Source organism: Xenia sp. Carnegie-2017, unplaced genomic scaffold (assembly GCF_021976095.1).
Source record: "Xenia sp. Carnegie-2017 unplaced genomic scaffold, XeniaSp_v1 HiC_scaffold_21, whole genome shotgun sequence".
NCBI lineage: Eukaryota > Metazoa > Cnidaria > Anthozoa > Malacalcyonacea > Xeniidae > Xenia > Xenia sp. Carnegie-2017.
In genome coordinates, this window is record NW_025813484.1 from 2,087,094 (window position 1) to 2,104,502 (window position 17,409).

The window sequence follows — 17,409 nt, forward strand, 5'->3', positions numbered from 1 at the left end:
TGTTGAAAATCAATGACTGCATGATGTACCATACACCATCAGTATGTTTTTGACGCTTATATTTTTGTCATTATCATCTATTGTGACGATCAAAGTAAGTTAACATAGATAAATGTTTTCCTCACACAACGGCGAAACCTCCCTGAGAAGACCAAGATTTTTCTCTTGCTATGAATTTATTATTCCCATGAAAGTTTCTCGGTGTTCAAAACACTGTAAAAGGATTTGATTAGATGACCTCACTTGAAAAGATTTTTAATCTGTCTAAGTCGATGAACGATAAACAGGATGCAATCAATTGATCTGATTAATTTGAAAATCTGATCTTTTTATAACAATTGGCCAGAAGAGGTTTAAAAATATCCGTGATCTAGGTTCTGATTTTCGCCATTCATATCAAACATGTTCAACTCGTTATATTCTTCTAGTGATTTATCAAATACCACAAAATACCTGAAAGAGTTCCTGGAATTCTGCCAGATGCTGTCATTTTATATATTAACCCACTTCGTCAGTATATAACATATTCTACATTGATATCATTGTTTATTTCAGCGATCCAAAGTCATTCCCATCATCGTTTGCGGCGGTCTGTTGACGTGTGTGGCGGTGCGTTTCAATGTAAATATGGTGGGCAGTGTGGAACATTATCCACGGGTCGGGCAACATGTTTTTGTCCAATGAAATGCAGTAAAAATGATGATAACCCTGTGTGTGGAAAGATAATGTAACCTATCCTAATCTTTGTACGGTTCAGAAGTATTCTTGCATTCGACAAAGGCCAATTGAAGTAAATTACTACGGACACTGCAGTAAGTATGACTGATCAAAATAGCATATCTATACAAAGTCTCCAGCATTGGTCAAGCAGCCGATGATAGAGTAAGATAAGAGGATACAATTTAGGAAGGATGGGGTTGGTTAGGTGTAGGAAGAGGGATAGGAAAAGTTCCGATGTGATCATGACGAACTTACTATTTTTGACTTTGGAATGTTTGATCAGGTATAAATTTTGATTCCTATTGTATGAACACGAACTGAGAAATGTAAATAAACAAATAACTTTTACTAAAGCAATGCAATCTCGGTATTTTTACTTTGAATCTAACGGATTACTCATTTTTCGTGTAACATATGCATGTGATCTTTAAGTTAAGCTCACGAGAGCTTTTTTTCTGTTTGAGTTTACCACATATCTTCTTATGTGAGATTCTTCTTCTTCATGATGTAAATTTGCCGTATTACATTTTCCAGTGGTATCCAGCTGTAAGCAGGCTCTTCAGGAAGAACTGGGAAGAGAGGATGGCGATTATTCAATGGTCATTAATCCAAAATGCAAACGCCCCGTTAAAGTGTATTGTTATGGAATGAACACCCCTGATCCCAAAGAATACATCACTCTCGCTCAGGGATCAGATAATCACGCCCGAATATATCATCTGAAACTCCGTCAATCCAAACGCAATCAATGTGGAGGCATAGATCCAGGAAGCGAGCCTTACAACGAAGGAGGCTTCACAAGATTCTATAAGGTCCGTTTTGACATCGCGAGTTCAAAAATCTTGCCAACTGATTTCAGATTTGCGAGCAGCAGTAATGAAAACAATATTCCCTACGGCACTGCTGGAGATTGCTATTCATCAAATAATGGAAATTGTAGAAAAGGTAGCTTACATAAATAATGTGGTCACATTTATCACTTGACTTATACCTGATGTTTCAATTCATATTCTTTAGGTAGTTTTTCTATCGATCTTAGAGGAACTGGCTTGAAACTACGATCACCAGCGATCTGGACGCTTGTAGCCAGACCTGCTGGTATTCGAATACAGGATTTCCAAGTGCGTAACAATAGTCAGGTTATTTCTGCTAAATGTGGTGGTTACTGTGGCAAGTGTCGACCAAAAGATGACGTCGTACTGGAGCAGCTGCATTGTGGTAAGAGTTGCATAATAAAGAAGAGGAAAGGGCTTTCTTAGTTAAAAGTGAAATGAATTTTTGGGAAAAAGGCTTATTTTTTTAGGGGGGTCTTTGCTTGAGCAATAAAATTTCTTAGCTTTAAATATGAAACCTACAGTCAGGTGATGAAAAACCTTATTGTTACTCTACTCCAGGGGTCTCCAAACTTTACAGCCAGAGAGCCACATGAACTTTCATTCAGCATGTTGAGGGCCGACGAACCGTATACCGCTGATCAAAGAGCGAATATTTTAATAAAACGAAGTACATTACACAAGCTTCATTAGTTAAGAAAATATTTACTCAAAATTTTAACTTTAAAGGTTTAATTTCAACCAAGGGTAATATCATAACAAAATCACAATTATTCTGTTCAGTTTTCTCAATGTGAGTGGTGAAATTGGTTTTTTCATGACAAAATTGTAAAAAATTCTAGCTTTAAGTTTGAGGTTCCAAGCATTAGAAGAGCCCTGACATGTTTTTTCTATAACTGTTTTTCATATACTTCATTCTAGAAAAAGTTTTTTTACACAGGTATGTGGTGCCAAACATAGATAGCAGTCCTGCAGTAAAATGCCTCAAATTTTGATAGTTCTCTTTCGGTTGTCTTTTTTAAATTTTTCCCTCAGCAAGTCATTTTTTTGTTGAAGTTTGGAGAAAAATTGACGTTTGGACAAAAAGCCACTCTTGCTAGTTGACTTGCGTCATAACGTGAACTTTCTGCACATAGTTTATTTTGTTTAATAATATTATTATTTTTCTTAAGTGTCTCTGCGGGCCAGATTGAGAGGCCCAACGGGCCGCATCTGGCCCGCGGGCCGTAGTTTGGAGACCCCTGCTCTACTCATATCATGGATGTATTTTTGTAGCTCCGTGTGATGGAGTTACTTGTGATTTTGGGATATGTAAACCTGATTCGTTGACCGTGCTGGGTTATCGTTGCATATGTGCAGACTGCGTCTCGGAAAGACGTTCGCTGACCCACAGCAAGGTGTGTGGTAGTGATAACGTAACCTATGAAAGTGAATGTTTAATGAGAAGAAACGCTTGTTTGAAGAAGACCACCATCACTGTTGCTTTTAAAGGCTCTTGCGGTAAGTAAATTCATGTAGCGCACGTGCAATGGAAGTGAAAATTTTGACAAGTAGCGTCTCAAACATCAGAGAAAAAATTATGCTAGTGTTTGTTTTGGTGATGAAATCTGTGTTTAAACTTTTAGATGTAAATATAAACTTCTTTTCAGATCCTTGCGAGAAAGTAAAGTGCAAGAATCATGGCGTTTGTGTGAGAGATAGAAATATGATCCGTGGTTATCGCTGTAAATGTAAAAAATGCTCAAGTTTTGAGAACAATGTGTTCCCTGTCTGTGGAACAGATCGAAGAACGTACAGGAATGAATGTCACCTTAAACGTCACTCTTGTCGCAGGAACCGTCACGTGACCATTGCCTATAAAGGTTCATGCGGTATGGCAATCTTATGTTTTATTTTTTTAAGTGTAAAGTTTGTGATCTGTATTGATACTTCAATAGAACAAGCCATAATTCTTTGTCAGTATTTTATCTGCATTTCATCATTACTTTTCAAACTTTTATTTGTTTTCATGCACAAAAAAGAGCTGATATCTTACTTAATTTAGAAGAACTGTGGGTGTTTGTGTTAGACCAGAAGTCTCCTTAACTCAATCGTTGACACAACTTTAGTCAACAAAAACATCGACAGTTTTGTCCGAACTGCACAAACCTGGACGATGAACATTTACAAACATATAACAATACTCTCAAGCTCACATCATTCACTTTATAAGAATCTTAAGTTGAGCTAGGGTCTATCCCAAATCCAATTATGTTGAAATTCAAGATTGATAAAAAAAATCATGCACTTCTAGTGTGAAGCTTACGAACGGAGCTTATTACTCTATACGTAGCTTTTCATCATTTTTAGATCCTTGTCGTGGAGTCAGCTGTCCATATTTTGGTATGTGTGTACCAAAGACCTCTTCACCCCGTGGCTATGAATGTCAGTGTCAAGTAAACTGTCCTCCTGATGTCTCTAAAGTATGTGGCAGCGATGGAAAGACATATAGGAGTAAATGTGAAGTTCGTCGTGAATCCTGCTCAAGAAGAATCACCATTTTACTTGCATACACCGGATCATGTGGTAAAACTGTCATAACAAAAGTTTATCAATTTTCACTTAGAGAGGATCTCTATACATTAATAATGCGTTCGTTTCCAGATCCTTGTGAAGATAAGCGATGCTCTTTCAACTCAACTTGTGTCTCAGATCTAAGAAATCAAGCACAATGTGTTTGTCCAGAATGTACTGGCGAACCTGTCAACTATATATGTGCGAGTGATGAGAAAAGTTACATAAATCTTTGTGAAGCTAGAAAGCATGCCTGTCAAAGAAAAATCAACATCAAGTTTGTTCGCGTTGGAAAATGCAGTAAATATTTTTTTTGAAATCGTTTACTGCCTTTACAAAACTTTTTAAAGCAGAATTGCAGTTCTTTCAGAAGCTACTACGTATACTTCTGATCATTATACGTCTGAATACATTTTTCTGTTTTGAATTTCAGATCCTTGTGAAGATAAAGTATGTCCTCAGTATGCCACATGTGTTGTGAATAGGAATAACAAAGCTAGATGTAGGTGTCCAAAATGTCCTCCAACAACAAAATATGTTTGTGGTGATGATAAAAGAACTTATAAGAACGAATGTGAACTTAGAAGGGAATCTTGCATCACTGAAAGAAATATAACAGTCCTTCACGAAGGCAAATGCGGTAAGCATGATGTATTTTACGTAAACTAAACTGTTGAAAAGTGTGCTTCGGTAAAAACCTACGAGTTTGATTTTTGTTTGCCATTTTTTTCTTTCAGATCCATGTAAAGAAAAGAAATGTCCTCAGTATGCCACATGTGTTGTGAATAGGAATGATAAAGCTAGATGTAAATGTCCAAAATGTCCTCCAACAACGAAATATGTTTGTGGTGATGATGAAAGATCTTATAACAATGAATGTGAACTGAGAAGGGAATCTTGCACAACAAAAAGGAACATAAAAGTTCTTCACGAAGGCAAATGCAGTAAGTGTTTCATTTCAGCACGGTAGAACAGATGTGAGGTAGCCTGACTTTGAACTGTAGTGTTTGATTTTTGTTCGCCAATTTTTCTTCCCAGATCCATGTGAGGAGAAGAAATGCCCTCAGTATGCCACATGTGTCGTAAACAGTAATTACAAAGCTAGATGTAAATGTCCTACATGTCCTCCAACGACTAAACATGTTTGTGGTGATGATGAAAGAACTTATAACAACGAATGTCAACTAAGGAGGAAATCTTGTACCACTGAAAGAAACATAAAAGTCCTTCGTGAAGGCAAATGCAGTAAGTTTCTTTACTTTCTTACAAAAAAAATGACCTTCAATAAATATTGTTTCAACAATAACTATATCATACGTTTTTTCACCATTACAAGATCCATGTGAAGAAAAGAAATGTCCTCAGTATGCCACATGTGTCGTGAACAGTAATTTTAAAGCGAGTTGCAGATGTCCTACATGTCCTCCAACAACAAAATATGTTTGTGGTGATGATGAAAGAACTTACAACAGCGAATGTCAACTAAGAAGGGAATCTTGTACCACTGAAAGATATATAGCAGTCCTTCATGTAGGCAAATGCAGTAAGCATGATATTTCTTACGTAGGTTAAATCGTTTGAAGGTGCTTCTTGATAAAAGCCTACGAGTTTGGTTTTTGTTCACCAATCTTTCTTTGCAGATCCATGTGAAGAGAAGAAATGTCCTCAGTATGCCACATGTCTCGTGAACAGTAATTATAAAGCGAGTTGTAAATGTCCTACATGTCCTCCAACGACTAAACATGTTTGTGGTGATGATGAAAGAACTTATAACAGTGAATGTGAACTAAGAAAAAAATCTTGCACAGCAAAAAGGAACATAAAAGTTCTTCACGAAGGCAAATGTAGTAAGTCTTTCATTTCAGGATGTTCAAACGTATGTGAGCCAGCCTGAACTTTGAACTGTAGTGTTTGATTTTTATTCGCCAATCTTTTTTCTAGATCCATGTAATAAAAAGAAATGCCCTCAGTATGCCACATGTGTCGTGAACAGTAATTTTAAAGCGAGTTGTAAATGTCCTAAATGTCCTCCAACAACAAAATATGTTTGTGGTGATGATGAAAGAACTTATAACAACGAATGTCAACTAAGAAGGGAATCTTGTACCACTGAAAGAAATATAGCAGTCCTTCATGAAGGCAAATGCAGTAAGCATGATATTTTTTAGGTAGTTTAAACCGTTTGAAGGTGCTTCTTTATAAAAGCCTACGAGTTTAATTTTTGTTCACCAATCTTCCTTTCCAGATCCATGTGAAGAAAAGAAATGTCCTCAGTATGCCACATGTGTCGTGAACAGTAATTATAAAGCGAGTTGTAAATGTCCTACATGTCCTCCAACGACTAAACATGTTTGTGGTGATGATGAAAGAACTTATAACAGTGAATGTGAACTAAGAAAAAAATCTTGCACAGCAAAAAGGAACATAAAAGTTCTTCACGAAGGCAAATGTAGTAAGTCTTTCATTTCAGGATGTTCAAACGTATGTGAGCCAGCCTGAACTTTGAACTGTAGTGTTTGATTTTTATTCGCCAATCTTTTTTCTAGATCCATGTAATAAAAAGAAATGCCCTCAGTATGCCACATGTGTCGTGAACAGTAATTACAAAGCTAGATGTAAATGTCCTACATGTCCTCCAATGACTAAATATGTTTGTGGTGATGATGAAAGAACTTACAACAGCGAATGTGAACTGAGAAGGGAATCTTGCACAACAAAAAGGAACATAAAAGTTCTTCATGTACGCAAATGCAGTAAGTACTATGTATTTTGATGTGATAATTGTTTCTTGATAAATCATTCGTTCATGATGCCTATGTTTTACACATTGTTAAATAATTGGTTGAAAATAAAGCCCAAAGTAAAAAACATCTCTTGTAATTAAGGGAAATGTATCTGCCCGCCTTATGCCCAATGTGTTCGGGACGAGCAAAACTTGAAGAATTACAAATGTGTCTGTCCTTCGTCTGGTTCTCAACATCAAAGTAATGTGTGTGGCAGTGATGGACGAACATATATGAACAGAGAAGTTTTGGAACGAGAATCTTGTGTTGCTGATCTCAAAGTATCCGTTTTATATGCTGGAGTTTGTCGTAAGTCTCAAAGATTCTCTTTTTCAGCTTTGCATGGTTCAACAATTTCTTCTGCTTTTTTTTATAACGTCATTGGTAAAAAATATGGTATCATTGGTATGGTCTATGTTTGAGATGATCAATAAAGTATACCGTTTATAGGTCCTTGTCGTGGTCGAAATTGTCTTCACCATGCTGAATGCGTGGTTCAAGGAGATCAAGGTGTTTGTCAATGTACTTTGAAATGTCCTAATGGTATTAAACCTCGAACAATTTGTGCTAGCGATGGAAATACTTACGAAAGTGAATGTCAACTGAAGAAGAAGTCTTGTCAAGAACAACGACCCATGGAAATCAAACACGAAGGACCTTGTAGTAAGTATATATAAAGTCTGTCTTTTTCTGATACCCACCAACTCTCATGGCTCACGCTAAACCGTATTTCAGCGAAATGTATCTGCCCGCCTTATGCCCAATGTGTTCGGGACGAGCAAAACTTTAAGAATTACAAATGTGTTTGTCCTTCGTCTGGTTCTCAACATCAAAGTAATGTGTGTGGCAGTGATGGACGAACATATATGAACAGAGAAGTTTTGGAACGAGAATCTTGTGTTACTGATCTCAAAGTATCTGTTTTATATGCTGGAGTTTGTCGTAAGTTTCAAAGATTCTCTTTTCAGCTTTGCATGGTTCAACAGTTTCTTTTGCTTTTTTTATAACGTCATTGGTAAAAAATATGGTATCATTGGTATGGTCTACGTTTGAGATGATCAATAAAGTATACCGTTTATAGGTCCTTGTCGTGGTCGAAATTGTCTTCACCATGCTGAATGCGTGGTTCGAGGAGACCAAGGCGTTTGTGAATGTCCTCAGAAATGCCCAGAAGAGATTGTACCGCGATTGATTTGTGCCAGTGATGGAAATACTTACGACAATGAATGCCAAATGAGAAAAGAATCTTGTCAACAACAACGACCTTTAGAAGTTAAGCACAAAGGACCTTGTGGTAAGTTGCTTATTGTTTGATTAAATCAAACACAAATTTAAAGCCAAGGAAGAATAAACTAGTCTAAAAACAGTTTTTGTGTATAGCTTCTCCTTCATTCGTCTCGATATCTTTATCATTATACATCATCATCATCATCTTGCGGCCTCAGCCGAGATTGAACTCACCACATCTTTCCAGTATTCTCTATCTTCCATAGCTGCTAACAGATTTTCCTTAGGAATTGTTGTGTCTCGTCTTATCCTATCTGGAAAGGTTAACTTGAGTGATCTATTCTCAGATATACACCTTGCGTGGTATACACATTTCGATCAGCCATTTTGGTCAAAGTAAATGTTGTATAAAGTGTTTTGTAAAACTTTTCTCTCAGATGTTTGTCAAAACAACACTTGTTCGTATCACTCAAAATGCCTTGGGACACCAGGAAAGAACTCTTACATTTGTACATGTCCCAACAAGCACTTCGGTCAAGTAAACGAAGTATGTGGCGCTGATGGCCGAACTTATCGCAACAAAGAAACTTTACAACAGCAATCCTGTTTGAGACAACTTTCAATTGACGTTGTTCAAGAAGGAGTCTGCGGTAAGATTTGAGTCCTAAGCACATAATGTTTTCGCGTGAGGTAATCTCACAAATGTGTATCGTAACGTCAACCTCAAATGAAATTCCTCAGTGTTTAACACTTCCTTGCATCTCTCAACTGTCTTTATTATATTCTTTAAAGTTAGTCATAATTTGAATTGACAGATATTTTGTATAGACACTCCTCTTGAAGTATAGACACTACTCTTGTTTCTGCTTTGTGCACTGCAATTTTTATAAGAGCTCTCTTACAGGTCTCTTTACTTAACTGCAAAATTTTCGATTTCTCATTTTTTATTGAGAATATTTATAGCTTCCTCGAATAAGCCGGCAAAATAGAATATCTATGATGCGCAAACCTTTTTATCGTTTTGCGTTTCTTTAACAGGACCCTGTAGAGGCGTTTCGTGTGACTTTAATGCAGATTGTGTTGTGATGCGTGATGGGACGAAGATATGCCGCTGTCCAGAGAAATGTTTTTCTGTTCCCAAACCTGTTTGCGGCAGTGATGGTAATACGTACAAAGATGTTTGCGAGTTAAAGAGAGTTGCATGTTTTAAAAGACAACCGTTGACTGTAATTGCAAACAAGAAATGCAGTAAGTATCGTGACTTAGTTTGTTTTTGTGGAATCCAAATACTGCACCTATTGGCTTCATTTTGTATGTATGCATAAGCTGACTGCAAGTTAATTATCACTTTTTTCTTCCCCGTTTCTTTTGTAAAGTTCTTGCAGAGGTTTCATCTATGTCTCGATCATTTATTTAAAAATTGATCATGGCTATCTACAAACAAGTTTCAATCATTTCAGCTTTTCCTGCAGAAGAGATTGATGTCATCTTTGCCCTCGGATCCATTGGTAAAAACTTCGACCCGTTGTTTGAAATTGAAAAAAACATCACGAAAACCATCTTAAAACAGCAGATGTCGCCCCAAACAAGGCAAGGCGTGATTGTTTTCGGCGAGGAAGCAAAAGAGAAAATACCACTGCAAGAAATCGATGATTTGCCAGAAATGCGAGCGAAAATACAAAAGTTAGAATGGCCTTCTAATGCAAAGAGTTTGACACTGCCTTTTGAGAAAGCTGCTCAAATGTTCAAAGAACAAGGTGAAACATCTTGTGGGTTTACAGTTGTTATTTGGGATAAGCACATAAACACATTGTTTATCTCAATTACTGGAGTGTATAAGGACTTTAGTTCAACATGGAATCGAGAATATTAGACTGGAATATGCACAAGACATTACATTCATATTCAAGATTAGATTATCCCTGACAATAACACCAGATCCATACTGAAGTGGAAGTTGAGCCAAATTCAACACTAGGTCATTCCTTATGAATTTATCACTGATGAGTATGCATGGCTGGATGTTTCAACAATATATAAAGATCAGTTCTTGGACCGAGAGAACGTGTCATTTCACTTTACTAACTGCATGTATTATATACTGGATAGTCATTCTTGTTATAACTAGTTTTTTAATCTTAACATGAAATGAAATTTGTTGATCGATCAGATGAAGTACTTTCATCTGCTTCGCAATTTTCCACTCTATGTACTTCTTTTTCATCTCTGTGCATTTTTTATTTTCCACTTTATGTACGTCTTTTTCATCTCTGTGTATTTTTTATTTTCCACTTTATGTACTTCTTTTTCATCTCTGTGTATTTTTTATTTTCCACTTTATGTACTTCTTTTTCATCTCTGTGTATTTTTATTTTCCACTTTATGTACTTCTTTTTCATCTCTGTTCATTTTTTCAGGTCGTCCGGGCTCGCGAAAGTTTCTTATAATATTCATAAGCGGTCAGTTGGACGTACCCAGCGACAAATTGAAAAATGCAGCCAAGAAATTACACGATTCAGGAGTAAAGATTATAGCATATAAACTGAATGATGTCATTGACGATGATGTCATAACTCAGATTATTCCCAATGAAAAGGTGATCAAGACTAGCTCCAATGATGATCCTTGGAGGCTAGGAATGCTTTTTGATTTTCAGACAAGAAAAGGTATGTATATGTTTATATGTAGATGTCCATATAATTGATGGTTTATTATCAACACATTTTGCAATTGAATTTAGCCAGTTATGTGATGAGGGGGGAGGAAGGAGATAGTCGAAAGCACATGTTATGCTTTATTGAAATCTGTTAGAATCAACTGTGTTAACGTTAACATGAATTCATGAACATGCTCCTCTCTCCGTTAAATACGTCATAGAACTACGTACAGTTTACGTCAGACAAACGATAAATTATAATGTAAATGCAAGTAATGCCATAATTCTCATCCTGAGCTATATAAATTTACGAGGTGAAGGTATTACCAAAATTTTGTTCGGAACAAATTTTTAAAATACACTGTACGTTTCGACACAAGGCCATTATTTCAAAGGATACAACCTTCATGACATTGTGCATTTTTCATTTGTTTTAGAACCTTGTGAGATCCTTAATTGTCAAAACTACGCGCTCTGTGAAACATCATCAAATCAACAACCTCGTTGTGTCTGCCCATCATGCCCCAGGCTGAACGATCCCGTATGTGGCAGCGATGATAAAACATATGTCAATGCATGCGAGTTGCGCAGAACGTCTTGCCTAGAAGGTCGTAAATTTGGTGTTAAAACCAAAGGGATATGTCGTAAGTTCTTCATTGTTAAGGTTATGATACACATCATCAATTTTCACATTTTGCTGTATATAATATACTTTCATTTGATGCATGCTTTCGTGGCTTAGCGATGCATTGGTTTATTATAAACTACAAATTATTTTCAATTCTAGCCGTGAAGCAGAAAGAATATGTCGTTTTTGTTCTTGGCTCCAGTGGTTTGAATGCACAAAAACGCTTTCAGTATCAAAAGCAAGTCGTTAAGGAGTTTCTCAAGAATAACTCTAATTCTAACCTGGAAATGTCACTCACTGTTGTTACATACGGACTGGAAACAGCCGAAACTTGGCCTGTGAGTCTTCGTGATAAATCAAACCAGAAGACATATGTAGATAACATTCCTTGGAATGGTCCTGGCAGAAGATTAGACCTTGGATTGATAAAAACTTCAGATGCACTTCAGAATGCAAATCCAAAAAGTCGTAAGCGAGTGTACGTTTTCATCAATCAGGCTGCCAACATCCATTCCAAACCAGCTCAAAAGGCCGCCAGTAAACTTCTCAATGAAGGTGCTGAGCTTATCTCTGTGCAAATCATGGATGATGAGGAAGACAGATGGAAAAGTGGCTTGCAAGATTTATTCGTCGTGAAAGCTCGTGTAAATGATGATCCAGAAAGAATAGCTCTTCTATTGGTAATGACTTATAACTTTGGTAAGTTTCTATGTTCAAAGTGTAGAAAATCTTCATACACCACATTTTATGCATCCGTATTCATGATTCTTGCACCATCAAGATCACATACAGATACAAGGACGTCTTCTAGATGACACTTGACGTACATGAATTCATGATTCGTCCATTGTCATGATGACAGGAAGATGGCAAATATGCTGCGAGTTTTTTTAATGTTTGACGAAAGTTAACCATTTAAAAAATCACTCAAACTGGAGTACATCACAAATCACTTTGAAATTTAATGTACAAGTCTGATACAAGTAATAAACTGTCTATATTCATAATAAAAAACTGTCTATATTCATGATAACAAACTTCATGACTTCGTAACAAATACAATCTTTCTCACATTCTTTTTATTAGATCCTTGTAGTCGTCTCAATTGCAGGAAATACCACGGATCATGCGTGTTGACGATAAACAATGCTCCTGAATGTAAATGCCTTCAGAATTGTGGGTACCAGGACACTCCTGTTTGTGGCACGGACAGAAACACTTATTTCAGTGAATGTGCTTTGAAAAAGGATAGCTGCATTAGGGAAATGCCTAACGAAATACAGCATCAAGGACAGTGTAGTAAGTACTCTTATCTATAACGTATGTATAGAATTTGAGCCATTAGGGAGGCGCATATTTGACTTTCTCAACGGCTGCCCTCACTATTGACCAATCACCGTGTCATCTAGACTTCTTGAAACATCCATCAAAAGTTTTTGACTTTCCTTGTAGACCATTGTCGCCATTTAAACTGCCCTCCCTTCAGTAAATGCATGTTAAGTGGTGCTAGTGAACCGTACTGCGCATGTCGGGACGTCACCAAGTGCCCTCGTGAACACAAGCAATCGTGTGATCAGGAAATGAAAGTCTACAGAAATTTGTGTGTACTCAAAGCCGACTCGTGTGTAGCTAACAAAACTGTGCAAATACAGGATTCAATGAGCTGTGGTAAGTGCATAGACTAAGAACTTCATCAGTCTGTTTCAGACTTCATCAGGCCTGGAATGTGTTGCGCTGCAAGGAAAAATCGAAGGGAAAAGAGCACGAGGCCGTCAACGCATAACGTATTTGGACAGAGTTAAGAAAGTTACCGGAATCGCCAACACTGCAGAAATCTTTGCCTGTGCTCGTAACCGTCAACGTTGGAGAGACATGGTAGCCCAAGCATGCATCATGCATGGCACCTGAACAGAACAGAACAGTTTCAGCCTTCTCCTTTCTTGTTGTAGTCTTTCCTGTAGCTGTTCATAAGTTTGCCTCTTTGATTTCATGTACAAAATTGAGTTCACTCCAGATATGCTTAAAAGTGTTTTACTTTTATGTCCGTTCTTTAGCTGCGCGTTTTTTCTCCCATGAATCCTTTATGATCCTAAGATCACCCTACGATATTCAAAGCGATAGAACGGATATCTTAATTCATGTCCGTCCCATCAACAAGAATGGCGTGCTCCTGTACGTTGATTCTCGACAATCCATTGATTTCTTGAGTTTGGCATTGATAGATGGTTTTCTCGTATACAGGTAACTACAGCGTTGGCAAACTTCTATCTTTAATATCATATCATTTCATTTTATTTTATGTTAACACTGGTTAAGTAGGTAGAAATAGAAATCAAGCTTCTCCTTCGTTCATATATTTCACATGTATGACTTGTATGATTTTAACCTTTATATGACATTCTATTTTGCTGCACGTTTTATTTTCTATAATGTAAACACTACTTTCTTTATCTTTAAAATTTTACAATGGTGCACGCTCCCTAAATCACTCTAGATTGACGGTAATAAGTATGTTGAAATATACATTTGCTATTCATCTAGACATGAGCTTGGCTCTGGTCGAGTGGAACAAAGAAGCATTGCAAGGTTACCTATGCACCAATGGAATAAGATAATTATTTCCAGACGTGGAAACTCAGTTGATCTAAATGTCGATACGACGATAGCGAGGTCTAGACGTGCTGCTGCTGTAAATACCATGTTGAACGTTGATAGTCACGTTTACCTTGGAGGACTGGATACTAGGAAAGAGAGGTAATTGTGGTATATTTGGGATATCATGTACACAGATGGATAGATACTTTCTTTTATATTGTTTGACCACTGATTCTGAATCCAGCCGATAGTTTAAACCAACAGTTCATGGTTGTATACTCATCAAAGCCTTACATAAAACATGCCTCGAACCGCAGGTTACTCTTTCTTCAGAATTTTTGTTTCTCATTTAGCCATGAAGAGAAAATTGGGACGTCAATCAGTTACCATGGTTGCATAAAGGGACTTGTCATCAACGGGGAGGAATACGATTTACACCATCCGGGAAATCACGTCTTGCGGCAAGGAAATATACGAAGTTGCGCAAACGATCCTTGTGAACAGCGTCCATGTTTAAATGGAGGAACATGTGAGTTGTTTGGAGAGTCATACAGATGCGTATGCTTGGATGGGTTTGTTGGCAAAAAATGCCAAAGCAAAGGTAGAAAAATTTATACATAAAGTTTAGAATCAAATACATTTGACTATTTTTGACAATTTTTTTGTCGCAGAACTTATTTATTCCTTATCTTTTCAAAAAATATAATACAATATTTTTCATCGATCAGATCACTCTGTCTACCTTCATGGTCATAACTCACATTTCTCTACTCCATCGATGAACGAAAGATGGCTATTCTCCTTCTCCATGGAAATACGACCTAAAGAACGCAATGCTTTGATATTCTCTGGGACTGCACGCCATCATGCTGACGATTGTCTGATCTTAGATATGAATGACGGTTATGTTGAATTGAGGTAAGCCTTATTTATGTATGAGCCCTGTTGTGTATATGTGATTTCTTCGTAATTTATGCTCATTTTATGATGTTAACTTGTTTCAGACTGAATGTTGGAACAGGTTTAAATATATTTCGCACTCGTAAAAGACTTGCCTTGCACATCTGGCATAATATCTCTGTTACAAGAGACAGTGATGGGGTCAATTTGATTGTTGATGACGAAATCATTCAAATGTCAAGCAAACCAAGTTCACTAGCTGTACAACTGCGTGGAAATTTAACGTTTGGTTCTATAACACACCCAATTGATAGGTATGAAGTGTTTTTCGTATTTACCTTAAAACTCTTAATGAACTTTGGGTAAACTAGTTGTTTATGATTCTAATTTCAAATGAATATAATCATGCGACATTTTGAAGTGCAATCGTTAATTTTATGTGCAAAATGGCAAACCTGAAATGCACCACACTCTAAACATCAGATCACGATTGAGCTATTTACTCTATTCATATGTTCAGTGTATTTAATGATGCTCTATGGAATTCAAACTTCAATGATGATCAAGTAAAGACTTCATAAGAATAATACTCAAGTTACGTGTTTTCTTTTGCAGAATAATCGTACGAGCCAACACTGGTTTTAATGACTTTCATTTTACTGGATGTCTGAGGAAGATTATTTTAACGCATTATGTGATGGATCTTAATGTACCAAGTGAGGATCTCTCGGGATATTCGGGAATGAAGAAATGCTCATCTTGTGTTGGCAGTCCTTGTGGAATACATGGAAACTGTATTAGAAAGTTGGACTTGACTTTTAAGTGCGCATGTTTCGAAAAGTACGTCACAGACCTGTGCAAATTTAAAGGTAATGAATTGAGTTCACATTTGACTACGATGAAATTGTTATCTGCCTAACTCCCGGGAAATTTCCGATTTTTGTTCTTATTTCCTTATCTTTTCTTGAAGTTTCCCTGACAAAAACGCAGTTCTCACGATTTAAAACAATAAAAATTCATCTTTAAAACCCTAATCCTTACTCACGACAGGACAATCAGTATGCAAAACTTCATATCTTTAATCTTATCCTATCAGAGAAACCGCGGTACTTCAAATCCATGGAATCGTATTTATCATTTCCACTAATCAAAGGCTACAAAGATTTTAAGCTATCTTTCCAAATAAGACCTGAAATACCGAATGCCCTGCTGGTCTACATGAATGGTAAATTAAATAAAGATCATTTCGCCATCGCAATCATTGACAGTATTTTACAGTTGAGGTTAGTATTGTGAGAAAAAACGCTTTGACTACGACTAATTTTTAGCTCGCGGTTTTTGAAACTGGTTCCGAAAGCATTACTTCAAAATGGTGCTTAAAGAAAGACGACAGAATCTTGATATGTTTATTATACATTCAACAAATCTTTGACGTGTTTTTATTTTACATTTCAATGTAGAATAAACGCAGGGAGTGGTCAAGTTATCGCACGCTTAAAGAAACCTTTAACGTTATTAGCATGGCACAAAATCGACGTTGAAAGAAACGAGCAGAATTTCACTATTACTCTCGATAATGATCAAAGTGCGTCCATTATATTATCGAGAGGTTTTACCATTCTCGATCTGAAAGGTGAAATGTTCATTGGTTCACCAAGCACTCCTGTTGGAAGGTATATAAACCAAGAGTTTCTTAACTTCGTACCCTAGGTTTTTTGCTTTCACGGTAGATTTAAGTCAGCTCGTCAAGCTGTGGGAACAAGACTTTGAGTCGTAACGATTTATAGGATCATAATCTTTTATCAACGAAAATGAGGCAAAATCTATGTCTGCCTTTGTGGTTTTACCACAAACTGGAAATATTTCTTCATGATAGGCTGGTAATAAATATGGTTTTTGAATGAAGAAACTATCTCACCGGCTATCCATTTTGATATATTTGCCTTTTCATCCTAGAATTATAGCCCGTGAACAGGTTCCTTTGAGATATCTTCAGTTCATCGGTTGCTTCCGACGGTTTTACGTCGACGAACGAAGAATCAACCTTGATTATCCAACAGGCGACGTCCTTAAACAAAACGACGTGGGTCTTTGCAACGTCAATCACACATAGATGACTCCTGTGTCCATTCAGAGATTGCTCAAAGTGAATATAAACATATTTCAACATGGGAAGAGTATATTTTATTCGTGTGCATGTGTCTAGGGGCATTAATAGAGACCATTTCATAACTCGTAAAATGACACTCACATATCACGTTTCAGTCAGACGTCGCTGCCTGGATAACAAACAATTTTTCATTTTTTTGTGCGCACTAATCAATTATTGCTTTGAATTGGAGCAAAATGTTTCAGCTTCCGCATGTGTGACTGTAGGAAGGCAGAAAAAAAAAGCGAAAAAAAGCCAACAGGATGTGCAAAGTCTTTTGACTTTGATCAGAAATGACGTAAGATGTACGTCATTTTCAAAATGAAATGATATTTTTAGAGAAAAAATAAAGACATCTAGACAAC

At 36.8% G+C, this 17,409-nt stretch overlaps 1 protein-coding gene across 1 annotated transcript; it reads left to right on the plus strand.

The window, feature by feature from the left end:
* Positions 1-599: 599 nt before the first annotated feature.
* LOC124444502 lies at positions 600-17,408 on the plus strand. The gene is made up of 36 exons (XM_046995128.1): positions 600-812; positions 1,255-1,665; positions 1,738-1,938; positions 2,829-3,053; positions 3,203-3,424; positions 3,903-4,118; positions 4,197-4,406; positions 4,540-4,746; positions 4,844-5,050; positions 5,145-5,351; positions 5,443-5,649; positions 5,747-5,953; positions 6,048-6,254; positions 6,352-6,558; positions 6,653-6,859; positions 6,992-7,198; positions 7,340-7,552; positions 7,625-7,831; positions 7,971-8,183; positions 8,554-8,766; positions 9,155-9,364; positions 9,577-9,896; positions 10,287-10,782; positions 11,210-11,416; positions 11,560-12,099; positions 12,487-12,699; positions 12,853-13,068; positions 13,455-13,641; positions 13,942-14,154; positions 14,349-14,596; positions 14,724-14,913; positions 15,000-15,209; positions 15,511-15,764; positions 15,992-16,178; positions 16,356-16,568; positions 16,852-17,408. Coding segments are annotated over exons 1-36 (8,256 nt in total). The 5' UTR covers positions 600-811; the 3' UTR covers positions 17,009-17,408.
* The last annotated feature ends 1 nt before the right edge of the window (position 17,409 follows it).